This window comes from Hippopotamus amphibius, chromosome 9 (assembly GCF_030028045.1).
Source record: "Hippopotamus amphibius kiboko isolate mHipAmp2 chromosome 9, mHipAmp2.hap2, whole genome shotgun sequence".
Classification (NCBI taxonomy): Eukaryota; Metazoa; Chordata; class Mammalia; order Artiodactyla; family Hippopotamidae; genus Hippopotamus; species Hippopotamus amphibius.
The window spans coordinates 42,531,296-42,557,548 of NC_080194.1; the positions used below are offsets into that span (position 1 = coordinate 42,531,296).

Below are 26,253 nucleotides of genomic sequence, written 5' to 3' on the forward strand. Positions count from 1 at the left end.
CCCGACTCCCCTCCCCGCCAGGCTGATGTCGGGGAAGCCACAGCCCAGGGCCAGCTGTCTGGACTGAAGGCTAATGGCTCAGCCCTGGGTGCCTGGGTGGTCATGGGCTGCCCCAGTGAAGGTAAAGACAGATGGGCACAGAGCGGGGAGAGGAACGGGCGTGGATTTTATGACGGTTCCGTCCCTTTAACAACTATTTGCTCAGCGGAGGGTAGAGGAAAAGGCTCTCTGTTGGTGGGGTCAATGGCCTGGAAAGAGTGCCAGGCCCTCTTCCCCTCCTCTGAAGCCCTTCTTAGGGGAGGCCCCCTCCCCTTGACTGAGCCCACCGTCTCCCGGGGCGTCAGCCTCTCTCTCACCTTTCATCTCTCTTGGAGACGAATTATGATTCAGGCCAGGACCCCGGACCCTCCTACCCCTCTCCCTTTCCCTCTCCCAGAATGTGAGACTCCAGAGACAGGAACAGACTGTTCCCTGTGTCCCTTGAGACGAGTCAGAGGGACAGACAGATTCTGCAGTGATTGGGGACCAGGTGGGCTCTGGGGAAGACACGTCTCAAGGTTGGGCCTTGGGCCCCCCAAATGGTAGCAGAGGGAGACGACCAGCTGGGGATGATGGGCGTGGTGCCTGTTGCATCCTGAAAGGCCCCAGATTTCACTGCACTCAGCAGCGAATAATCAGAGGCGTTTAAGACGTTTAAGATGGTAGGAGACACAATAAGAAGAGGAAGGCGGCAGGGCTGGGGACTGAAATAGGCTGGGAGATCGAGGCGGGACACAAAGAAGAGGGAGACCAAGGCTTCCAGGAAGCCTCTCACCCAGGCAGCCCGCCAGGATTCTCTCCCTCCAGCCCTGAAGCCCCCTTGCAGCCCTCAGGATTCAGAGCGGGACCAGCCGGCACACGTCACCGCGTCCCATCTTATCACCGCACAGAAGCATAGACTGAGGACCAGTGAGACTGTGATTGCAGCCATGTCGTCCCGGCTCCCAGCCCAGGGATCTTCTCCTCTCGTGGACAGACCCATCCCTGAGGGAGGCCACCAAGGCCCAGACACCTTTTCTGAGAACTGGATCCTCCTTAGTGCCAGGGATGTATGGAGCAGGCCTCCTCGTGGCTCTGGCTGGGCCGTGGCAGAGAAGGGAAATGGGCTGGTGGAGATGGAGAAGGTACAGGGAAGGACTTTGCAGGGGAGGAAAGAGCATGAACAAGCACAAGGAGGCGGGAACCCCAAAACACACTGGGGGATGAAACGGCATCTGCGAGCCCATGAAGCGGTGAAAGGCCGTGACAGGAGGGGCTGGGTGGCTGGCGGGGCCTCGGCGCTCCCCCTCAGCCCATCGCCCCGCTGCCTCCCCACAGCACCGTAGCACCATGGGCCGAGTCTGGATTTATGGCCCACCTCCACTTCACACCTGCTGCTGTTTGCCTGCCCTGCTGGCCCTCCAGGGTTTCCTGGAGGAGCACCCCCTCCACCGGGCACGGCCAGAGCTCAGGTTCCACCTCAGCCTGGGGCTGGTGCCTGATCTCCTGCTGGGGCCAGAGCCACAGAGGTCACCTTTGGAAGGACCCTGGTAGGGCAGTAATTTTCTCAGGGTCACCCAGTGAGTAAATGTGTTGGGACTTGGGGGTGGAGGGCAATGAGCAATCATTAAGTTCCTACTGTGTGCTGGCGCTGGGCTAAGCCCTAGGCAGCTATGATCTCATTAAGCCAATAGACAGGGCTCACTGTTTGCTCCATTCCATAGATAAGTAAACAGGTTTGGAAGGGGATACAGTGGGGCAGGGATGGGACTGGACTGGAATCCAGGCCTGTCTGACTCCCATTCGAGTGCTCTTGCCTCTTCCACAAGCCTCGGTCCCAGCCTGAGCCAAGGAGGTGGCACATGGTGGGTGGGCAGAGCGCAGACTTCAGAAGAGAGGACTGGCCTGAACCTTCACCCCCAATCCTCGCTGGTGGGATGCCCCACTGCCCACCCCTCATGCCCCCTCACCCGCCTCGCCTCCTCAGCCTCCTGGGATCTCTGAGCCCCGTCTTCCAGCAGGCTGCCCCATTTCCACTCAACTCTGGGCTAATTGCATTGGAACATTCACTTTTAATTGCTTTTCTTGGTACCTTTTCCAAAGGCTTTACTGAATCCAAAGTGGCTGGGGGCGGGGACACTGAAAGGGCTGCTGATGCAGGGGATCTGAGCCCCTCAAAGATGCCTGGACTGCAGGCTGCCCCACCCCCTACCCCACCCCAGCTCACAGCTCAAGCATCACAGGCTAAGGAGCAGAGAGAGTCCTGAAGGATGTTCACCTCTTGCCTTCTGAGCCCATGATCCTGCATCCCTCTCCCAGGAGAGCCTTCCCAGGCTGCTTTGAGGAAACTTCCTGGATCAGGCAAGCTTATATTAAGCAGAGTTCTTGAGGATTAGGGGTGGGGGTGCAGGCTCAGAGGAGAAAAGGGGACATGATAGCATTTTTTTCCCTTAAGATTCTGAAGACCTCCCAGCCCTATCCTGCTGTCTTACAGAAGGGACACTAGAGGCCAGAGAGGGGCATGGCTGGCTTGGTTCACACAGTCCTCCGGGGAGGAGCTGTCAGGAGATGCTGAAGGGGACAGGATCACCCACCATCCACCCCATGGGGGAATCGAATGGGAGAACAGAAGGTGGGACGGCTCAGAGCTACTGGAGAGGCACCGTCCCCTTTCATGGGGAAGCTCCAGAGGAGAGAACAGCATCAAGAAATCCAGGGTTCCAAGGGCCAGGAGGGGCCTGGGGACCACCAGCATCCCCAGCATCAGGACCTCTGGCATTCTTTCCATGGCCTCTGTGAAAGGTGAGTATCTTGCCAGTCTCTGCTACTACTTGAAAAAGCTACATCCCTGACTGCTTGGCCTGCTGGAGTGGAGTGCTGACCTCTGGTAACACTCCCATCCGTGTCCACTCGGCCCTCAGCTTCCAACCGGGTGCTCCCTGGGCCCACGATGGCCCTGCGGTGCTTAGAAGGCCCACATCCTCCATGGCCTGCCCTCCGCTGGACGCGCACTCCTGCCCATCAACACTTTCTCATCGAGCAAGCTCCACTTCCCTTCACTGTCCCCTAGACAGACAGGAGCCAGGAGACCATGTCCCAGACCTGCTCTGCCTCACACCAGGTATGTGGCATTGGACACATCTCATGATGTTTGTCCACCTAGAAAATAGGGAGGCTGAATTCAGTAGGCTCAGTGGTGTCAAGGGACCAGAGGGCGCTGAGCCCATGTTCCTAATAAGTCAGCGATTCCAATGTTCTATCATAAGGAAAATAAAAACCGACACTTAGCATCCATTATGGATACAGTTTTACCTGTATTACATGTGTGAAACTCATCTAATCCTCTAGAGAATCCTCCCATAATCGTACTATGAGATAAGTTCTATTATTATTGCCATTTTACAAGCAAGAAAACCAGGGCAAGAGAGGCAGAGTACCTCGCTCTAGGTAGTAAATGGGAGCTGGGATTTGAACCCAAGCAGCTGGGCTCCAGAACCCACAGCAGGACGCTGCCTCTGATCTCCCTGTTCTCAGAGGTGACACCGTGTGGGTCCCGCATTCTGTGACTCTGAATTCCATGGTTGTGTGAGAACCTGCCAGGCAGTTCTCGTAGCCTGCTGGGGTTCTAACTGATAAACTGTAGCCCTGACCTTCTGAGACTGCTCTGAGGAGGCTGCGGCGATTTAGAACCCTCTCCAGGAGAAAGCCTGCCAGTTGGCACTCTCCCTGTGCCATCCGCTCCCCCAACACAACACAAGAGAAGACAGCGCTTCTCCCCTCTGTGCTGGTGTCAGTGACCCGGCCAAGGAACCCCACCTGGCAGGGAGGCTGAGGTCAAGTTCAGATGGGGAGGGTCAGACCAGACCTTGTAGTCACCCTTGACTGTGTGAGAGGGTAATGGGTGGAGAGTAGCTCACCGCACTTTCCCCTCCTGGGGCAGCTCATGGCGGGGCTCGTCACACACCAGCCGGGATTCCCCATCCAGCAGGTAGGTGTAGACAGTCTCCTAGGACAGAAGGCACTCATGAGATCCTGAGGAGACCCTCCCAGCCGCCCAGTTCCAGCCTGACACAGGCCTGTGTGACAAGGTCACGGGCATCTGTTTGTCTTTACTCCCCAGGTGATTCTGAGTGCAGCCAGGGTGGGAAAACTCCCTTACGACCTCAGCACCTCACGGTCCCTCTTGGAGGGGTTCTGGGCAGGCAGTGATCCACCACCCTGCCGGCTCCTTACCTATCATCCCACCTCCAAGGCACTGGGGCAGAGCTGAAGGGCTGAAGGTACAAACAAATCCCCCATCTCCACCCCACCCCCCAGCAACCCCACAACCCTTAGATATTTCCCTGCCAAGACTCCAGCCTCAGCAAACAATAACTGAGCGTCCACTCACGGCTGTACTGCAGGAGAGGCTCAGAACACCCTGCAAGCTTCCCTCCTACCTCAGATACACAAACAACTCTACAAGAAATCATACACTGTGACCCAAGCCAGGAGTACTTCCTGGAGGGAATGACCTTAAAGTTGTAACTGGAGTGGGAATTAGACACATTCAGGGAGTGGGGGAGGCACAGAAGAGTGGCTCTGGGCCAAGTAGTAGGGATGTAGGTGTAAAGAGCCCAAAGCATTGATGGAACTGACAGTGGGGGCAGGGGGTACGGGAGGTGGGCTTGGGGTCGCCCAGTGCTAAGCTGAAAGGGAGCTGGGAGAGGGTTTTGGGGGGAGGGGCTGCTGCTGGGGAGGGAGGGCCTACTGAGCCCTCTGAGGTAGGAGCTGATTTGTATTTTGGAATGATCACTCCCCAGAGTGAGATCAAAGCTCTGTTTGAAGCATGTCAAGTCTGCAGCTTGTCAATCCGCCCTCCCCAAGGGAGGAGCAGTCTTCTTTTTTGTTTGTTTTTTGGCCATGCCATGCAGCTTGCAGGATCTTAGTTCCCCGACCAGGGATTGAACCTGCACCCTCGGCAGTGAAAGCTCAGAGTCCTAGGACTTCCCTGGTGGCACAGTGGTTAGGACTCCTTGCTCCCAATGCAGGGGGCCCAGGTTCAATCTCTGGTCAGGGACGTAGGTCCCACATGCATGCCACAACTAAGAGTTTGCATGCCACAACCATGGAGCCCACGTGCCACAAATAAGGAGCCCGCCAGCCACAGCTGAGACCCAGTGCAACCAAATACATACATACATACATAAACACATAAATAAATATTAAAAAAGAAAAGAAAAGAAAGCACAGAGTCCTAGCCACTGGACTGGCACGGAGCTCCCCCCCGAGCAGTCTTGGCCTTAGTTCCAGACCACGTCTTGGCAGAAGCAGTTGCTCTCACTGACCCACAGGAGAAAATCCACATTCCCTCCAAGCAGGACTGGCTCCTCTTAGGGACCCACAACCAACACAGCCTTGCAGAGTGTCTCCACTACCTGCACTGCACGTGGTGAGGGAGACCCAGATGCTGAGCAGGGCCTACGCCCCAGCGAGAGGGCACCCATGTCCCCAGCTAAGCATCCTGAGAGGCATTTTATTCTCAGTGGGAGAATGGAGGGCTCTCCTCGCTGCTGACTGTATCAGGGAGGGCTGCTGGAGGAGGTGACATTGGCGCTAAATGTTAAAGGCCCACCTGAGGATACCTTCTCAGCAGAAGCAGTTGCCCTTCACAACGGTGAGAGTCCACAATCCGGACAGACACTCTTGTTGCCTTTGGCTGTCCTCAGCCAGCCCCCACCGCCCCCCCAACCCCCAGGAGATGTCCCTGTGCCGCATCCAGAGAACCTGAGCCTAGCTCAGGGGTGGCATGGGCTGGAAGTGATAGGCCCGAGGAGAGCGAGAAGGGTAGACACAGGAAGACTCGGAGGCCCTTTGTCCTCCTGGGTGAGGGTCTAGTCGGGGAGTTCAGGGATGCAGAAATAAGTGGGAAGGAAGCCACCCGCGCCTCATTATCTCCAGCCTCTTTCTTCTTTAAGCAGCCTGGGAGGGGCCTGAAGGATTTGCTTCCCACCCCCCCCACACCCCCACCCCGCCCCCAGCAAAGAGTTTAAGACACTACCCAGCACCCAGGGTCACACAGAGCGTCTTGGCCTGGCAGAGAGAGGGGTGAGCAATCCAAGCATGGGGAGGCAGGGAGGACAGGTCCTCACTTCACTTCCGGGTGTCCATCTGCCTCCCACCCCCTCACTCACAGCCCTCCGGGTTAAAATTAGCTGAGTGTATTGGAGAGAAGGAGGGAACCATTTCAGACACATCAGCACCATCTGCATTTGCGGCTGCCTGCCACAATGGGTGCTGATGAGGGAGCCAGATGCCAGCAACTCCCCTCCCTGGATGGGTCGGGAGACCCCTCCCCCACCTCCCCACCCCTCCCTAAGGGTAGAACAGACCTCCCATCTCCCCACCCCTCTTTGGAGGGCTGAGCCCCTCCATGCAATCAAGGCAGGGCTCCCCAAAGTCAGGGCTTCCCTAGCTCATACAGGTCTCCGGGGTGGGCCAAGGCAGGAGCCTAGTCGCCTGAACCAGAGCTGTCTTCCCAACCCCCAGCTTCGGGGATATGATTAATCCAGTACAGGGCCGGCACAACCACCAGCCATCCTGCCTGTGAAGACAGGCCAGTCACCTCCTCCTCCCCACTCCCAGGGCAGCTTCACGGACACTGACCTGCCAACCTCTCCACCTCCTCTTTTCCAGATGTTTCTCCACCCCAGGCCAGATGTTGCCCCAATCCCATCTCCGGGAGGATTTATTTTGGGAGCCCACACATCACCCACTTCCTACCAATTTCACGCTCAATAAAGCTTACTCATTAGCCCTCCTCCTGAGCTCTGAACTTCCAGGAGGTTTTGAAAAGGCAGAGCTGAGGGAAGGGAACAGGGGTGCTTAGGTGCCAAGCCTCATTTGTTCCTATCATGCTGTGTGATCTTGGGGGAAGCGCCTTCCCTCTCTGGGCCTCAGGTGGTCCACCCGTCCAGCAGATTCAGACACAGTGGGCTCTGCTGGTGGCTGATGTCTAGAGTGGAGGTGGGGACAGTCCAGGTTATGGGGACCCAGTTTAGGCATCTCCTCCTCTACGAAGCCTTCCATGCCCCTTTGGGTAATTCAGAGCCCCCCTCCCTAGACCGACAGTCCCTGCTTCCCTCTATACGGCACAACTGAGACACTGCTGCTTTGGGTCTTGAGGGCCATTTTATCCATCCTACTGCCTAAGGGATGGAGAGTGGCCATTGGAGCCAGGTTGGGGAGTGGCTTGGGGCAGCTGAAGAGGGGCATAGTCTCATCATAAAGGCACTCTAGGCCCAGGAAACCATGCTGACCAGGTGACCATGGGCCCAAGCAACCACCCTTCACCTGTTCCTCAATCTGCAACCTTACCTGTGGTGCTGGGATGGGTCAGAGAGAAGCTTAAAAGTTTCCAGAGGACATCTTGTCTAGCCTCCTGACTCCAGACAGGATACTTTAACTCAGCACAGATCCATTCATCAAGGCTGAGCCCCATTCCAGCACCTCCCAGACCTGGTATCAAGGAAGCCCTTCTGCATGTCTACTCTCAATCCTTCCTGCTATACATATTCCAAACCCCACCTGACACCACTAGGTCCTAGCTATTATCCTAGGTGAATCCACTCCATTATCTGAGACATGATCTTTCCAATTAAGCTCTAAGGTCCCTTCTGTACCATAGACTCCAAGATTCCTATATAAGTTCATTCTTTGGGGCTTAGGTTCAGTCCTCCTCTTCCAGGAAGCCCTCTCAGAACACTCACCCAGATCCTTCACTTCCCCATGAGAGTCCTCTGGGTGGGGACCCTGCTTCTTCTTTCCTTCTCAACCCTGTAGGTACAGCAAGGAGCTGAGCAAAGGTTTAGGGGGCAGGGGAAGTGTGGGGCAAGGCACCTACCACTCTGGGGAGCACAGCTGACAGGGCCTCCTTGACAGCCCGTTGCAAGCCTGCAATGTCGATGACAGAGCCCAGGCTCAGCAAAGCATCCTGAAAGAGAGGAAAGGGCAGTGAGGGCCTTTTCCAGGCAGGCCAGGGCAGCCCCTCTACCCAGGCAGCTCAGAACACAAACTCACAGCTTGAACAAGAGCCCAAGGCTCACAGACACTTGAACTGCAGGATCTTAGGATCTCAGAATCCAACCAGTCTTAAGGCGCTAGAATGTCCAAGTCCTCTCATCTTACAGACAGGGAGACTGAGGCTCAGAGAAGGGCCAGGGACTTACCAAAGACACGCAGTAAGTGAAGAGGTCAAGCCTAGACGAGACCCCTGGTCTCTTGTCCTTCAGCCAAGGACAACTCAGGCAAAGCAGGGAAAGTGCGAACTTCCACATTAATACAAAGCAGAACAAGCAAATAAAAAACCCAAATCTGAATCCTAGCTCCGCTGTTTGCTAGCAGCGTGCATCTTGGTCAAGTCACTGAGACTCAGTCGTCTATCTGTAAACTGGGGACAGCTGCGGCTACCTCCCCCTACAGGCTGAAGCCTGGAAGTACCTCACAGAGTGCCCAGACACACAGGTGCTCAGCTGAACATTTGCCGAATCTGGGTCCCACTCAGGTTTCCGAGGAGGGAGGTGGTCTCACCCAGTCTCACTTTTCAGCCTAGTGAGGGGCTGGGAGTAGCAAGAGTCCAAGGGGTGCGTGAGCCCACAAGATTCGAGAAACACGGTTAGGCCAGCCCCTGGTGAGATCCAAGGGGAAGGAGAAATCGGCCTTGACTGCCTCACAGCCTTCCCGTCCCAGGAACAGGCCTTGTCCTTGGAGAGCCGGAACAGAGACAAGAAAGGTCCCTGCTTCTCGCTCTGTTAACTTGGCCAGAACCATGGGGATCAAAGAGATAGGTAATGCAGCAGAGGAGCCAGGGCCAAGGCAGGATTGTGACTCATACCAGCCGCTCAGCCGTGCCCTCCCTGCTAGCCCTTGGAAGTTCTTTCTGATGTCTTCCTTGTGGATGGCTGGGTCTGTGTTCATAAGGCAAAGGGACTGACGGTAGGATGCCGGAGACATGGTGTGGCTTCCATTCCTGTGAAAGCGATTTGAGGTTGAGGGTCTTCGTGGACCATAGGCTCAGCATGAGCCCACAGTGTGAATGTGGTTGATAATATATTAAAATGCCGAGGCTGCAGGCCATGTTAGTAAAGGAAGATGAGAGTTCCTCCACATCCATAGGCTGATTAGATCACCCCCAGGGCCCTGTGTCCCAGGTAAGGACAAGATGAGACTCACTCAGAGGAGGTGACCCATGTAAGGAGGGAACTGGAAACCAGGTTCTGCATGTGACTGAGCCTGGAGAACCTGGGGGTGCCTAGCCTGCAGCAGAGCAGACCCGGGGGTCTCAGTATTTGACTCCAATATCTCAGGCTTTTCTGGGCAGGGGTCCTGGACTCTGTGGCCCCCGGGACAGCCTGGAGACCCATGGGATTTCACAGGAGGCTGGCCTTGGCCCAGTGGGATGGAAGACCTTCTTCCAGGCAGAGCCACGCGACACAGGCAGAGGCCACCAGGAGAGGGGGAGGAAGTGAGCTCCTCATACATGGGGGTATGCAAAAAATGGCTAGATGCCCATTTTTCAGAGAGGGTACTACAGAGGGGAGTCATGCACTGGGATCCAGATGAAGCCTAGGTTCCAGGCTTCAGCTCCAGATTTCACCTTGCATCTTCTTAGCTTCCGTTTCCTCCCCTACCCTGACTCCCACTCCCACTCACCCAGTCCTGTGTTCCAGGATGGGGGGGCAGTAGTGGGCTTTCTCTCCGAATGCTCACTTGGCATCACTTTTTTCAACCCCCAATCTCCCTTTGGTATCCCCTCACAGCTCAAGTGAAGACATATTTTGGTCATGAAGATATGTCTCTGTTCTAGGACATCAGAAGCTTCTGGTTCCAAACAATACGATCCCCAAATTGGATCAATTGTCCTTTGACACTTAGGAGCGCCTCATTACAGTTCACACACCCTGAGTACCACATATACCCAGCCACACAGCCACAGACCTTCACATCCTCACAGAAACACCTCAGCCTGCCTCAGACACCCTCCAGGTACACGTACAGGTTCACCTAGGTGCAGCTACATCCTTACGGATTCACAGGCCCAGGACTCAGCAACACCTGTACGCACAGTATACACATGGGCTACTGTGGCGTTTCAAGGTTAGTTCTGCAGACTAAAGAGGGGAGGAAGAGGTGATGCCCCAAATAATCCCCAAATAAAGTCTGCCAACCCAGGCTCCTCAGACTGGGGTTCCCAGGGCTCGGCCCCAGAAGGTGATGCTGGTTTAGGTCTGTTCCTGCCTGGAGGCAGTGGGGATGGACAAGTTAAGCCCTGAGGGGCCCTGCCCTCCAGTGGAGTTTGTGTGTGTAGTGTGGAAGTTGGAGAAGAGGGGCCAAGGTGATGGAGTGAGCTCTGATGTAGGGGGAAACATTTCTCAAAGCCATAGGCTTAGGACAGCTAAGTCTCCCCATTTGACAGATGAAGAAACTGAGGCTCAAAAGAAAGCAATGCTCCATCTGTGGTCAGCCAGCCAGTCAGGGCAGAGGCAGGTCCAGAACCCACGGCTCTGGATCTCCAGCCCCTGTCTTGCTCCTGCTCTGCACCCGACCCCCAGCTCCCTCCCCAGGAGGCTTGGAGAGAATAGTCTGTCCTTTGTTCTGATTGGTGGCTCCTCAACCTGCCCTTTACTTGGATTGGGAAATGCCCTGATCTGTCCTTTACTGGAATTGGTGGGTGCCTGTCTGGCCTTTGCTTGGATTCGTCAGTTTTCTGTGACTCCTCAGGCTAAGGGCAGGATGATGGCGGTGAGGGGGGAACGGGAAAGGAAACTTGGGGAGAGTTGGGGCAGCAGCTGGGAAGGGGCCCGAGTGGGCTGGATGCAGACACGGCCAATGAAGCCAGGGCGCTCTGCTTGACATCCTTCTGTCCACCCACTTCCTGGCCCTGCCCTGCCCTGCCTGCCCCAGGATGGGGGGTGGTGAGCACAGGAACCGCAGCTGGGAAGGGCCACTTCATACCTGGCCTTCAAGACTTGCTCACATGTCACTTTCTCCTTGACTCTTCCCAAGATCTCAAAGCAACTTCACCTCCTGCATCAACTCAGGGAGGAAACAGGTCAAATTCCAAAGCCCATGAGGTGGGGGCTCAGAGGGCAGAGTGGCTGCCCCAGAGAAGGGAGAAGAGAATCAATGGGAAGCGGCTGAGAATGGGAAGTGGGGAAATTCCCAATTCAGAGGCCCAAGTGGGGACTAATGAGGCTCAAGCCAAAGGCTAAAACCCCAGAATACTTAAAAAGATAAGGAAAGGAAAAGTACAGAAAGAGCCATAGCTGCACTCATGCACATCTACATGTGTCACACATATACATATTGCCATGCACACACCCTCACACAAGCAAGCACACATACGGATAAAAATGCAACCCTGTATACAATGCACACATAAATACGCACTTAGGCATGTACACACATGCACACACAAACACACTCAGACATACACAGCCAGGCTCAGGGTGGGGTGAAAGAGGCCACATTTCCTGCCCTTGCAGCTTTTTTGAACAAACATCAATATAAATATCAGCATAACAACCAGCAATTTCCCAGACCCCAGGGAAGAATCTGTGGTGTATAGAAAAGAGCAGCAATTTCTAGTCCTGTCTCAGATTGACTATGGAAGCTCTGTGTGGCCTTAGTAGGCCCTTTCCTCTACCGAGTCTCAGTTTCCTCATTAGTAAAAAATGGGTCCTTCCAGCTTGCAACATATAGTTCTATGATTTTGTGTTTTAATTTAATGAGGATGAGTGGATGGTTATGTGGATGGATGGAAGGATGGAAAGATGGATGGATGGATGGATGGATGGATGAGTGGATGGATGGATGGATGAGTGGATGGATGGATGAGTGGATGAGTGGATGAGTAGATGGATGGATGGATGGATGGATGGATGCATGGATGCATGGATGCATGGATGAGTGGATGCATGGATGAGTGGATGCATGGATGGATGGGTGGATGGATGGATGAGTGGATGGGTGGGTGGGTGGATGAGTGGATGGATGGATGTATGGATGGATGGGTAGACGGGTGGGTAGGTGGATGTATGGGTGGATGGACGGATGGGTGGATGCAGCCTTCCTACTCTTCCAAGTTCTCTACCTGCAGCTCTGTGGTTGGAGGTAGGTCCATTCAGCACTGTAGACAGTGCCACTCCCCACACACACTAGAAAGCACCCCTGGTACCAAGAAAGGGGAACCTGTTCTGAGTGAGGGCTTCTTTGGAGCCGGCATTGGGGCTGGATCAGCCTTTTTGCACTCACTGGGCAGAGGAGAGGGTCTGGACAAAATGACTTCTAACTCATTAATGGATTATTTGAAGCCAGAGACCTTGGCCTTATCCCTTCTGGAGCCACCAGCACAGGCCCTGGTGGCCTTCTTGAAGGTCAGTCTCACTGTCACATGCTGCTCTCCTGTCTTGTCTCCACGAGCCTCAATGTCTTTCCCCACCTCCATCATCCCTCCTATTGCTCTCCCTGCTGCCTGGAACCTATAGCCCACCCCTCGCTCTCTGGAGGGAAGCCTCCTAGTGCCCCCATAGCGGCCTAGAAAAAGGTAATAACATCAAACCCAACAGTCAGGTACCTCCTAAGACAAGCTGTGTTACTAGGACTGGCCATACACACTGACTCGTCCAACTCTGCCTGTGCTGGTTCCCCTGTGTGGCCTGGGGTTGGGGGCTCCCCCTCCCTGGGCTTTGGTGTCCCTTTATCTAAAGGGGGGACCTTCAATATCCCCCAGAACCTTGGAGCCCCTCTCCCTCTCTTTTCCTCTTTGCTTCCCTCTGGGGCTGTCTCTCTCTCTCAGGCTCCGTCTCCGTGATCTCTCCAAGTGGGTCTCCTCTCCACGCCTCCCTCAGTCGATGTCCATCTCTGTCACAGGCTGTTTTCCTGTCTCATCTCCAAGGGTCTCAACATCTCTTTCCACCTCCAAATCCTCTCTCCTCTCAGATGCCTTCCACCCTCTCTCTCCCGTACACTTCTGTCCACCCTACCCCCAATCCTGTCTCTGCTGCCCATTCCTCCCCCAAACCCCCAACGGGTCACCTTGAGAACTTGGGGAGAAAGCCCCTGACCCAAGACAGGCAGCCACAGGATGAGGGAACTCAGTAAGGTGACCATGACAGGAGAAATCAGGGATGCCAGAGCAGATGCCATCTCTTCTTTTGCTTCCTGCCTCCCATTCTGCTGGGCGTCATACACAGCCTTTTCTTTTCACAGAGAACAGAGCCTTCCAGGGTAAAGAAGCACATCTGTCTCCGTGCCCAGTGTGTGCCTGGCACTTGCAAGACCATCCATTCCATGGGGGTGGCTGGCAGAGCTCCCCCAAAGGAGGCTTCCTGGGGGCTCAGGCCAGAGAAGCCCCTGTGGGCTGGGCCTCGGACCCCGGCTGAGCCCAAGCCCCTCAAGCTTCCTCTGTGGCTCTAACAGCCCTTGCAGCGTGCCTGGCCCTGCAGACTCAAGAGAGAGCAAGGAAGCAGGAAAGGCAGCCCCTCCTCCTCCCTCCTCTCCTGCTCACCCAGACCTGCCACCCATGCAAGGAGCTGCCTCTACCAGACACTGGTGCCTTAAATACAAGAAGAGCTGTCCAAGAGTGCTAAGATCTTGCAGCCCCAGACCTCCCCTCAACAAGACTGAGCTGGACCGGGGGCAGAAAAATAGAGGTAAGAGGCTTGGCGACCCTGGGAAACCTGATCTGAGGAAGCGGCAGGAGAGAGACCCAGGCCACAGGTGGGCAAGTTCACATGTCTGGGCCTGCTTGAGTGGGGCATCAGGCTTTGGGGGCGAAAAGGCATCTTTCTCAAGCACCCACCGTGTGCTAGAAGCATCCATCAGTGGTTCTCAGATTTGCCTGTGCACCAGAATCCCCTGGAGGGCTTGAGAACGTCCACATTGCTGGCCCCATCCCTGGAGTTTCTGATATAGCAGGTCTGGGATGAGGCCAAGAATTTGCATTTCCAACACACTCATAGATGCTGCTGCTGCTGCTGGCTCAGGGGCCACACTGCGAGACCCAGCAACACATGCGGTCTCTCATCCTCCTACCAACCCTGGGAGGCGGCTGTCCTGACCATCCTGTTTTACAGGGGAGGAGACTAAGGATCAAAGGGGAGCGCTCCGCTCAGGTGAGAACGACCCATCTTCTGGCAGCAAGTCCATGCCGCTTCCACCACATAAGGGGGGCTCCTCAGAGAAGGTCCCAAAGGACGGGAGAGGCAGGGGTCCTGGAAGGAGTGAGGTGGGACAGTGGAGGGACATGGGACTAGGGTGTGCAGAAGGGGCCTCTTGGAGCTCAGGGGCCCAGCCCTCAAGGAAGCACCTGCCCTCCCCCCCTCCTCCTCCCTCTTTTCCTCTTCCTCTCCTCCCTCCTCTGTGTCCCTCCTTCCCCTTCCCCAGTCCCTTCTCCGCCCCTCCCCCGCCCTTCGCAGACTCTGGCTTCAGTTGTTACTCCAACAGGGCCGCGTCTCCAGCCTCCGAGCCACACTGGAGACACGTGCACTGTAGAATACACCTGCGCCTGGTCCTTGCGCCACCCCCCACCCCCCAACCCCTTCCCCTCACCTCCCTGATGAGCTCGGCCCCATCTGGGGGCTCCTTACCTCCAACATTCACAACCAGCTCCTCCCAGGCCCCTCACCACTTCTGAGCTAGTCTCAGCTTCTACTCTAGCTCCTGCCTCCTCTGAAAGGCCCTCCAGATTGTCCCAGGCCCCCCTGGATTCCTCAAGGGCTAGGTTTGGGAGTGGATGAAGGAAGAGATGGGGAAGGAGTTGGGGAGGGAAGGTGGGAATTGTTTGCACAGTCAGCTCTTCGAGGGCCTGACTCGCTGGGCTCCCTCAGTCCCTAGCATAGGGTCTCTGGTGAAGAAAGGATGGGGTGGACTTCCCTGGTGGCACAGCAGTTAAGAATCTGCCTGCCAATGCAGGGGACACAGGTTCGATCCCTGGTTGGGGAAGATCCCACATGCCACAGAGCAACTAAGCCTGTGTGCCACAACTACTGAGCCCACATGATGCAACTACTGATGCCCCAGTACCTAGAGCCTGTGCTCTGCAACAAGAGAAGCCGCCACAATGAGAAGCACGTGCACCACAACGAAGAGTAGCCCCCACTCTCCGCAACTAGAGAAAGCCCACGCGCAGCAACGAAGACCCAACACAGCCAATAAATCAATAAGTAAATATTTTTTAAAAAGCAGAAAGGAAGGAAGGAAGGAAGGAGGAATGGATGGATGGGGTAAGGGAACAGCAAAGTGGGCAGAGAGAGAGGCCAGAGCCGAGTGTGGGAGGGGCAGATGGCCTGGGGGTGGCCAGGACAGCTCAGGGCTCCTCCCCCTGCCTGCCCTGCATGTCCTCCTGCCTCATCCACATGGCAGAGCCAAGAGCAGCCTCCAGCTTCACTGCGCACGTCCTCCTAGACGCCACATCCTTCCTCCCAAGCACATCAGCAGCATGCCCTCGTCGCGGCTGCCCCAAACACCTGATGCCTCTACCATCCTTGACTCCTGGCCAAAGGCACGTGTGGGCAGAGTTAGGCACAGGGGGCTGGCAAGTGTAAGCTGGCTGTGAGTCCATCATACCACAAAAGAGAAGCCTGGGCAGGAGGGAGGTGAGCTCCCTGTCCCCAGTGGTGTGCAAGCAAGGACAGGGGCCCTGCCAGGGTGTCTGTGCCCTGAGAAAGGACTTGGCGAGCCTGGCTGGCCTTCAGCTCTGGGTTCCATGACCATTAATGTCTTCAAACCCTCCTCAGCCTTGGCCCTTTACATGGCCTTCAGCGTGGGTTGGGAGCTGGACAAAGCAAGTGCAGGGGCCTCTGAGAGGCAGGCACAGTGGCCCAACTGGGAGAGGAGGATGGTGGACTTCCTCGGTGGCACAGTGGTGAAGAATCTGCCTGCCAATGCAGGGGACACAGTTTCGATCCCTGGTCCGGGAAGCTCCCACATGCTGTGGAGCAACTAAGCCTGTGTGCCACAACTATTGAACCTGTGTGCTTCAACTACTAAAGCCCACAAGCCTAGAGCCCGTGCTCTGCAACGAGAGAAGCCACTGCAATGAGAAGCCCACGCACCACAATGAAGAGCTGCCCCCATTTGCCGCAACGAGAGAAAGCCCATGCGCAGCAATGAAGACCCAATGCAGCCAATAAACAAATAAATACATAAATTTATAACAAAAAAAAAAAAAAAGGAGAGGAGGATGGAGCTGAGTGGCCCCCTGGACCAGTGTCAGGAAAGAGTTAATGTCTCTCTGGAAATGATGGCTGAAGGAACAATTGGGTACATGAACGAATAAATGAGCGACCAGTCTCCCTTCTCTGGGCCTCCCTCCAGGAACATTTTGTCCCCGCTCCCTCTCTCAGGCCAGTCTGTGCTCCCCGTGATGGCAGGGTTGCCACTACTGTCCACCTGACTCCCCATCAGACTGGGGGCTCTTAGAGGGCAGAGGTTGTGCCCTATTCTTCCTGGAGAACCCCAGTATCATGCAGCCCATCACAGGGGTCAGGAGGTGTTTACTGAGCTATAAAATGATCGGCTGGACTCCTGAGCGCCCAGGGCTGTTGGGCTGTGAAGGACATATGCCATTACCAAGCAGAGGGCTGGACCCGTGACTCCTGGAAGCCCCCAGGCTGGGGAGTCAGCAGAGCCCTCTCAAAATCTCCCAAGTCTGGCACAGTGACTGTCTTCGAGGAGCCTAAGGTATGAGGGTGCCTTGTGCTGAGAACTTTCAGCAACCTTCCCAAGGCATCTCTGCAAGCCAGGAGGCCCTTCTGCCTGAGGATCACCTCCCAGTGCAGACAGAGCAGGGGGGGCATGTGAGGAGGAAGGGGCTCTCCCCTGAGAGGAGCTCTATCTTTATCACCTCTCTCATGAGTGAGGGTACCTCCTCCAGGCAGCTTTCCTGGGTGGGTCACTTGTCCTCCTCCCAGGCCTCCTGAGAATTCCCACAGGACGAGAGTCTAAGCAGCCCCAGGCCTATAGAGCTCAATCCCCAGCTTGATGAGGGTAGATTAAGACCAGGAGAGGCAGGAAGGACTTGCCCAGGCTCTCACCTAGAGGCAGGAGGCTCTTGTCTCTGCCCAGAGGCCTTCAGGACACACCAGGCTCCCTTCCTGCTGTGCAGTTTGTCTTAGTGGCCCCTCCAGTTCCCTGCCCTGGGCAGCGGATGGACTGAGCCCTTCTCAGATGCGGGAGGTGGCTGGGTGTCTTCCTCTAGGCCAGGAACAGGGCCTCGTTCCTCTCCCTCTGTGCCAGACCTGGTGCCCAGAGTGAGAGGTAAATGCTGGATGGCACTGGCCTGGCACAGGGTGCGTGCGGGCCTGCAGAGGGCAGGGAGGAAGGGCCGACCTTGGGAGGGGCTGCTGGGGGTGAAGGGCGGGCAGGCCTGGCCAAGCATCTCCTCCAGCACAAGGCTGACAGCAGGAGACAGAGGGGCTGTCATTGCCGTTGCCGTGGGGCCGTCTGGACTCTGACCTGAGCTCTCTATTTCCCTCCCAGCCTTCCTGGGTTCTCCGTGTCTGCCCCTCTTTCTGTCAATCTGTTCTTCTCTGGTATGTGTCTCTCCTACAGCCTCATGGCTGGGTCCCATGACTGTATTTGGTTCTGTCTTCTGGGCCTGGCCCATCCCAGCTGTTCCCCAAATCCTGGCGCGGGGGGGTAGAGGTTGGGAGGGAGGGTGAGTATGAGAAAGACTGATACAGAGGCAGAGGGACAGACATAAGAGCCAAGAGGGGACCCTGGGGACAGGGCTGGGGAGGCAGGGCTGGCCAGGGTCTTCAAGCCTCCCCAGCCTTGAGGCGAAGTCCCTGAGGACAGAGCCAGAATTGGAGGAAGGAGCAGGGTCCACTCTTTCCCTCTGCCCTGGCTCCCAGCCCCCTTCCTTCTCCCTGCCCCTGCAGGAATGTGTGAGCACATTAATGGTTCCTAAAAATAGTCCCACTGTATTAGGGGTTGGAATGAGAAATCTTCTGGGCAGTGTTCATCTCAGGCATGCCCCTGCCTCTGGGCTCCCAACCACGCTGTTACCCAGAGCAGGGGCCCTTTCTGAGCCTCCCCCCACCCCTACCTGCAGTGCTGTATTCCTCCCTTGTAGAAGCCTGCCATGGCTCCCAGGGCCCTGGGATAGATTCTGAGCTCCAGGACCTGTTGCAGGTGTTTGCGAAGCACCTCAGATGAGGCCATTGCTGTTCCTACTGATGCCCTGGTCCAGGCTCCACGCTCTAGCCTCTTCCCAACTCTCCAACCCTATGCATCCCCACCCCTTCATCCCTCTACCTCCTGGCCTTGGCTCTTCCCTTTCCATTTCCTGCACTGGGATGTCCTCTCCTCTCCTCTCCTGTCCTTCCAGGCTCAGCCCAGGTCTGCTCCGATGCCCACCCCCTGCTGTGCTATCCTGCTCCCCGGTCCTGGGCTCAGGGCTCAGGGGTCTCTCCTCCCCACCTCCGCTCCACTCTTCCCCTTGGCAGATCAGCAAGGTGGGCTGCCGCCCCCCAGCCCAGCCCCTGAAAAAAGCTCTGAGGTGCAGCCCTTCTCCAGGGAAGGGGACGTTGGGGAGACACTGCAGACTCTGGGGCCCCACGCCCTGCCCTGAACCCTGGATCCTATTGGCCCCTCCATCTCCCCACCCCAGTTTTGGTTTTCTCTTCTGCACCCTGGGCCTGGAATGTCTCTCTGTTTCAGTCTCCAGGGGAAAATCCATCCAGTCTCATTTCCTCTCTGCCTCCATTTTTCAGCTGGGGAAACAGAGCCCCGGAGAGGGGAGGTGATGGGCCCACGCGTCCACAGGAAGCTGGCCGTGGGCCTCGGTCATGCCGCCTCGTTATGCAGGGTCCCTGTCGTTGGGGCTCCAGAGGCAGGGCTCCTCATACAACCCCCCCACCCCTCCCGGGCAGGCAGGCTAACATCCAAAATTATTTGCCTTTGGAGGGCCCAGGAAGCCACAGAACAAACATCCGGAGTCTCTGGAACTTCTCCTACTCTCCCTCTTCATATCCCAAGGATCCGGGAGCCACCGAGCGCGTGTACACACACACACACACACACGCACACACGCACACACACAGCCCAGGGCCAGGTAAACATGTGAGCCCAGGAGATCTCGTGCGATTGCTGTGCCTGTGAATCTGTGCAGGTCCTTTAGGGGCCCCCAAATCCTAAAAAGATGAGGATGTCCCCCAACCTCCCCAGACCTTATATAAATTTTGTCTTGGAAATGAATCTTAAAACGTTATTGTGTGACTTTTCTGATTGCAAAAGTCTGGATACACTCATCACAACTGACTTTTTCCCCTACTTTGTGGGGAACTCCTGCTTTGCTGGTGACCTAAGCACATGTGGCCTGCCCACTAGGTGTCCATAATGCAGGTCCCTATGGGCCGTTGCGTGACCACAGCAGAATACGTCCCTTGGGTCACAAGGAGGATGTCTGTGTGAAAGCATGTGGGTCTGTGACTCTGGGACAATGTGTGAGAGTGTAAATCTGTGAGCACCCCTGAGGCCACATCTATGCATGAGCCATCTGCATGTGGGTGCCCGTGTGTGTGTGATGTGAGTTGTCAATCTCCGTGTGAGCCTGGGTGTGTGCAGCGAGTGTGTAGCTATCTGTGGAACTGTGAGTGCACCAGTGGCTGGTTTTGTCTCTGAGCAAGTGAACGAGTTTACAGCTGAGTGTTGGCATCTGTGCCTGTGGGGGGTGGGGATTTGATTCTCCTGCTCTGTGTACCCCATCACCTCCTGCATCACCTCTGCCAGACCTGGGCTCACATCCCTACCCTGCCACACATCACCTGTGTGGCACTGGACAAGCTTTCCACCTCCCGGGGCTCAGCCTTCTCATCTATAAAATGTGCCTTCTCCCAGAGCCACTGAGAAGACCAAAGTGGAACCAGGCGGTCCTACCTAAGCTGCTCCCAGCCAGGGGCTAGGCCACCTCTGTGCAAGTTACAAAGAGGCGACCCCAACCCTCTGGGCAGACACAGCCTGAGGGGCAAGTACCGGGGGAGAGCAAGCTGGGTTTCAGTGCTGTGTTAGGGCCTGTGTTAGAACCCTGTGCGAGCAAGGTACAACCTGCAAGGTTAGAAGCTGTGTCCCTGCAGGTGACCAAAAACTAGCAGCTCCCTTTCTTCCTGCTCCGGCTCCAGGTGTGCAACCTGGGACTAGAGGGTCTCTGACTCTGGACGGAGATGAAGCTCTGAGGACACCCACCCCCTCTTAACTCCCCTTGGAGCTCTGTCCCCTTCACCCACCCTCTACCCCACCCTCTCCAAAGCCCAAGAGGAGGCCCTATGGAAGCCATGAGGAGGACTGAGCGGATCTGGGATGCAGAGACTAGCTAGGCTGGCCTGAGGCTCAGAGACCATCCCCCACCCAACGTTCACTGTCAAACAGGGAGACTGAGACATGGAGAGGGGCAGGGACCCTCCAGGAACATGAGGGAACCCAGTCATTCCCGGTTTCTGTCTCAAGATCTCTGGAGCTGGAGGTAGGGAGACCCACGCTCTGGACCCTGTTGGCTCCAGAATGGAACCCAAGGGAGTAGGTGGGGATCAGGAGGGACAGGCACTTTCAGACCTGTGCCCTCAGCCGTTGGTGTGGGTCTCCTACCCATCCCCATCCACCCCACCCACCCTACCCAGGCCAGATCTCCTACTGGTGTGATTAACCAAATTATGGCATTTTTTCTTGAGCAAATTGCATCGGCCTAATTGAATGAGGCTGCAGGAGCCTGGGCTGGAGGCTGACAGCCAGTGAGGATGGCAGGAGCCAGGGAGAGGAGGGTGTGGGAGCAAGCTGGGTGGGGAGGCCCTGACAGTGCTGAGCAGGGGACAGGAGGGGTGGGAGAGGGAGAGCGGAGGGCAGTGGGCCTAGAACACATCGTTCACTCCAGGCACCCTCTCTGTGCACAGCCGCTGCTCCCATCACACCAGCTGTCTGGGCACAGGGCTGTGAGGGATGGTCTCCCCGAGAGACCACCGAGCATTCCAGGCACTGTGTTCATGGGAAAGCACCGTTCCACATAAGCCTCCTGACAGCCCCATTTTACCCTTGGGGAAATTGAGGCTCAAGAGACAAAATGACTTGCTAGAATGTCAGAGCCAGGCAGGGCTATCTGACACCATAGGCACCTGTGGCATCCCACTGGCGTGCTCCCATTCTGCCTCCAGGAAGCCTTCCTGGAGAGTTCAGAGAAAGGAGGAGGCCCCACGCCAGCTCATGCTGGCCCCCAGACACCATTTCTGTCCCCACTGAGCGTTTCTCCTTGTCCACCCTGTGATGCCTGTCCCCTGTCTGACGGTCAGCAGCTGAGGCTGGGGCTGATCCGACACGATCACACCCCCCACCCCCATCACCCACAACACTCCCGAGATCCCTCTCATTCCCATGCAGCATCCACTCTGTGTCACACTCATCACCTCAGGGCAACACACAGGGACACAATCACTGTCATCTTCATATGGCATGTCTCACATACTCAGTGACACACAATCATTGCACGGTGTCCACAATGTCACATATCACTGAGTGTCACAGGGCCACACACAGGGAAACTATCACTTTCACCCTCACTCAGGGTGGCCCACCTTCAGTGTCACACACCATGTTCTCAAGGTCCCTGGTGTCACCCTCACACAGCCTCACACACACAGTTCCAAGCTGGCTCTGTGTTGCACGGTCTCATTTCAGTATCATCCAGGACCTTCTGACCTTAAAAATAAGCACCTTTGGTGAAATGACATCATGTCTGAGATTTGCATTAAAGCAAACTACAAAATGGGAGAAAATATTTGCAAACCATATGTCTGATAAGGGGTTAGCATCCAGGATATATAAAGAAGCCCTACAGCTCAACCACAAAATAAACAAACAACCTAATTACAAAATGGGCAAAGGCCTTGAATAGATATTTCCCTAAAGAAAATGTACAAATGGCCAACAAGCACATGAAAAGATGCTCAACATCACTAATCATCAGGCAATGCAAATGAAAACCACAGCGAGATACCACGTCACACTCATTAGGATGGCTGCTATTAAGAGAAAAAAGAAGGTAAGTGTCAGTGAAGAAGTAAAGAAATCGGAAGCCTGATACACTATTGGTGGGAATATAAAATGGTACAGCTGCTGTGGAAAACAGTATGGCAGTTCCTCAAAATTTAAAGATTACATTACCACGTGATCCAGCAATTCCACTTCTCGGTATGTATCTAAAAGAACTGAAAGCAGGATCTTAAAGAGATATTTGTACACCCATGTTCACAGCAGCATTATTCACAAAAGTCAGAAGGTGGAAGCAACCCAAGTGTTCATCAATGGACAAATTGATAAACAATGTGGTTTATTCATACAATAGAATATTATTCAGCCTCAAAGAGGAAGGAGATTCTGACGTATGTTACAAACATGGCATGTTGAAACTTGAGGACGTTATGCTGAATGAAATAGTCACAAAAAGACAAATACTGGATGATTCCACTTATATGAGGTACCTAGGATAGTCAGATTCATAGAGCCGGAAAGTAGAATAGTGGTTACCTGGGACTGGGGGGAGAGGGAGTTGTTTAATGGGTATAAGTTTCAGTTTCGCAAAATGAAAAATGTTCCGGAAAATGGTTACATATCAGTGTGAATGTACTTAATACCACTGAACTCTACACTGAAAAACAGTTAAGGGACTTCCCTGGTGGTGCAGGGGTTAAGAATCCACCTGTCAATGCAGGGGACACAGGTTCGAGCCCTGGTCTGGGAGGAGCCCACATGCCACGGAGCAACAAAGCCCATGGATCACAACTACTGAGCCTGCGTGCTGCAACTACTGAAGCCCGTGCACCTAGAGCCTGTGCTCCGCAGCAAGAGAAGCCACGGCAATGAGAAGCCGATGCACTACAGCGAAGAGTAGCCCCCGCTCATCACAGGAGCCCCCAATTTCCGCAACTAGAGAAAGCCCATGTGCAGCAACGAAGACCCAACACAGCCAGAAATAAATTTAATTAAATTAAAAAAAAAACAGTTAAGATGGTAAATTTTATGTTATGTATATTTCACCACAACGAAAATTTTTAAAATTAAGAGCTTCAAGAAAGGAAAATGGAAAAAAGGGGAGGGGATAGGGACAGATGAACTAAATATGTCTAAATCTCAGTAACTGTTAGATTTGGGTGATGAGTGTATGGCAAGCTTATTGTATTATTCTCCCTACTATTGTGTGTTTAAAATATTCCATAAAAAAAAAAGCACTCTCCCTTGACCTCACACCTCTTTGCAGCGACCACGCCGCTTCTCTGCGTCCCTTCACAGCTGAAGGTCTCCAAACGGCTGGCTGCACTCTGTCTTCACCTCCACTCACCACCTGCCTAGGCCATCTGGCTTCTGGCCGCACCTTGTCACCGACAGGGTTCTTGTCAGGCTTATCTGAGCATGTGGCCCAGCCCAGCACAATCTCCCTGTCCCCACCCTACCTGACGGCGTGGCAGCATCCCTCCCCATGGGACCTCTCCCTTCCCGTGACTTCCGACTTCACCCGTCTGGTCTCCTCCACCTCCCTGGCCACTCTTCCTCTGTCTCTGCTGCTCCTCTTCACCTCGGGGCTCAGTCCTCAGTCCTCACCTCTTCTCTCTCTGTGCTCTCTCCCTAGGTCATCCCAGCCAGGTCCATGGTTTAATAAACCAGCCCTGCCTGCCGACTCCCAAACATATCCCCAGGCTGGCCTCTGCTGCCCACTGGACATCTTCACCTGGATGTTTGACTTACATGTGAAACAGGTCTGTCAACTTCTACCTCCTTGTCCTCTCCCATGCAACTAACTCTTACCTTCCCCCAGTCTTTACCCATCCCAGTAACATGTCCACCAACCATCCCTTTGTTCTTCAAGCCGGAAACCTGGGAGCCATCCTCCCTCTTGCCTTCTGGTTCATCTTCCAACTCATCAGCAAGTTCTATCATTTCTACCTGTAAATATCTCCAACGTTTGTCCATTTCTCTCTAACTCTGCCCTCCCCAGGCACCACCATCTCCTGCCTGGGTGGGTAAAGTAGCCTCCAACTCTCTGCCCGCCTCCTCTCAGCCTCTCCAACTGGTCCCTGCCATACACTCTACAGTCAGAGTGCATAGTCTTTCAAAATCGTAAATTGAACCATGTTACTTCCTTGCCTGAACCCATCAGGGGTCTTCCCATGACAGCATCAAACACAGAGTTGTGTGCTCACAGTTCACATTGTCACCACCATCATACACAGCATCACACATTCAATGTCAGGGTCAGGGTCACACAGTACTACAACCTGGTTTCCACACACTTGCTGTCACTCCGTGTTACACCGCTGGTTGCTCACTCAGCGTCACTATATGCCTGGGACCCACACTGACGATTCAGTGTCTGACACTTGTGCCCCAAACTCAGGACCACACCTGTTACTACACAGTGTCATTCATCCGTGTTTACATACTTGACCCTCACCGTGTCATACCCTCGGTGTCACAAAATCGTTTAGCATCACAAAATCAATATCACACAGTATCAGTGTCACCCAATCGGTGGCACATCCGCTGTCTCACACAGTTGTGGACAAGCGGTGTCAGACACTAGGAATGACTCAGTGTCACACTCAGTGACTCGCCCACTCTCCACACACAGTATCCCATGATTTCACAAGCTCAGTGTCACACAGTAGAACACCCGCTGCCCCACAGGGTCTCAGTGTCGCCCTCGGCATCCCCTTGGGTCCCACAAGCTCCCCCCACCCCCATCCTGCTGGGTCCAGTCGCCAGAGCGGCTGCCCCATGTCAGGGCTGTTTCCTGTTGTTGCGCTCAGAGTCCTCAGCCCCTGCCTGTTCCTTCAAGGATTTCCTGTTGTCAGGGCCCCAGTCGGGCCTGGCCCGGCCTGGGATGCACAGCCTAAAGTCCAAGAGCCGGCCGGCTGGCAGGAACCCGGGGCCCCTCTACCTGCCCCATCCTTGCTGGGCCCGTGGGATGGCCCCCCCACCCCCGTTCAATCAACCAGGATCCCCCGTGTGCCTGGCTTTGTGCTGTGTCACTGAAAGGAGGTGACCTCCGGACCCTGCCCCGTGCTTCCCGGGAGGGGGACTTTTGGGCAGCCTGGATGCAGCTGTCTGCATTGTCTGAGTGGCTTGGGACAAGACCTTAGCTGGTCTGTGGGGCTCAGTCTGAAGCTGCTGGGAGCCAGAGAAGAGGGACGGGCGTGAAAGGGGAAGGACAAAGGGTGAGGGGGGTAGGGAGTTAGGGAAGGCTTCCCGAGGAAGCCAGCTGAGAGCTGGGACAGACCAGGACGCGGAAGAAATGGCATCCCAGGTGGGGGCAGCAGACAGGAGCAAAGGCTTGGAGGGAGGCACCGGAGGAGACAGGTGGACAGCGATGACGAGAGGAACGCGAGAGGGGGCGAGGTTATACTGCGGGTTTCTCTCCTATCAGCTCCTTCCTCTCCCACACCAGCATTCAGACTCCAGCTCCAGGCAGGAGCCTCAGGGCACGCCCTTCCTGGCCCTGTCTTCGGGGCCCCGCAGATTGCCCCCCAAGGCCGCCAAGCCCCCTCACCTCCTGCCCCAGGCTGGTCCGCAGGAAGGACAGGCGGAGGCCAGCGCACGCTCCCCACACGGCCTGAGATAAATATTTCCCGGGAAACGGAACTTGTTCTCTCTGTGTTTACAGCCAAGGGCCAGGCAGGGTGGTGGGGGAGGGGCCAGCCAGAGGAACCTTGTCCGGCCCGGGCCCGCGGCATCTGGCCCAGCACTGTCCCAGACCTGCTGTGTGCCTCTGAGCCAGTCCCCACCCCTCTCTGAGCCGTCCCCACCTCTCTCTGAGCCTCGATTTCAAGCCATTAAGGGCCTTGTCCTGCCCACAAGCCTGGCCCAGGCTCAGATGTGTCTTCTCTGGGTGTAAATCCCTGGTGCTTAATAACTGCCTCTTCAAACTAGGCTTCTCTAATGGCAGGACCTATGTCTGCCCGTCTCTGCCTTGTCCTTGGTCAGCCAGGGGTGTGGACAGATGGATGGACAGACAGACAGAGAAACAAGCTGGGGTGGCAGCTGAGACCACCTCCCTTGCCCAAGTCCCTGAACACCCTGGGCCTGTGCAGCCTGACAGGTGGGCCCAGACAGGTGGCAGGGCCTCGGGGCCCCAGTGGGTGCCAGATGCTATGGCCAACTTGTTGGCAGCAGCTCCCTTGGGGCTGTGGGGCATCATGGACGCCACTTGCTCCT

General features: G+C 55.4%; 1 protein-coding gene across 5 annotated transcripts in view; it reads right to left on the reverse strand.

Moving 5' to 3' along the window:
• Positions 1-26,253, reverse strand: part of PDE2A (phosphodiesterase 2A) — a 90,582-nt gene that overhangs the window by 23,781 nt on the left and 40,548 nt on the right. For 3 of the 5 annotated variants that reach the window (XM_057750953.1, XM_057750952.1, XM_057750955.1), the window contains 2 exons: positions 7,901-7,990; positions 3,936-4,024 (listed from right to left, as the gene is read on the reverse strand). In XM_057750953.1, coding sequence (XP_057606936.1) covers positions 3,936-4,024; positions 7,901-7,990 — 179 coding nt within the window. Of the gene's footprint in view, positions 1-3,935; positions 4,025-7,900; positions 7,991-8,890; positions 9,026-26,253 lie in introns of all 5 variants that reach the window. The other 2 variants (XM_057750951.1, XM_057750954.1) reach the window with 2 other exon arrangements.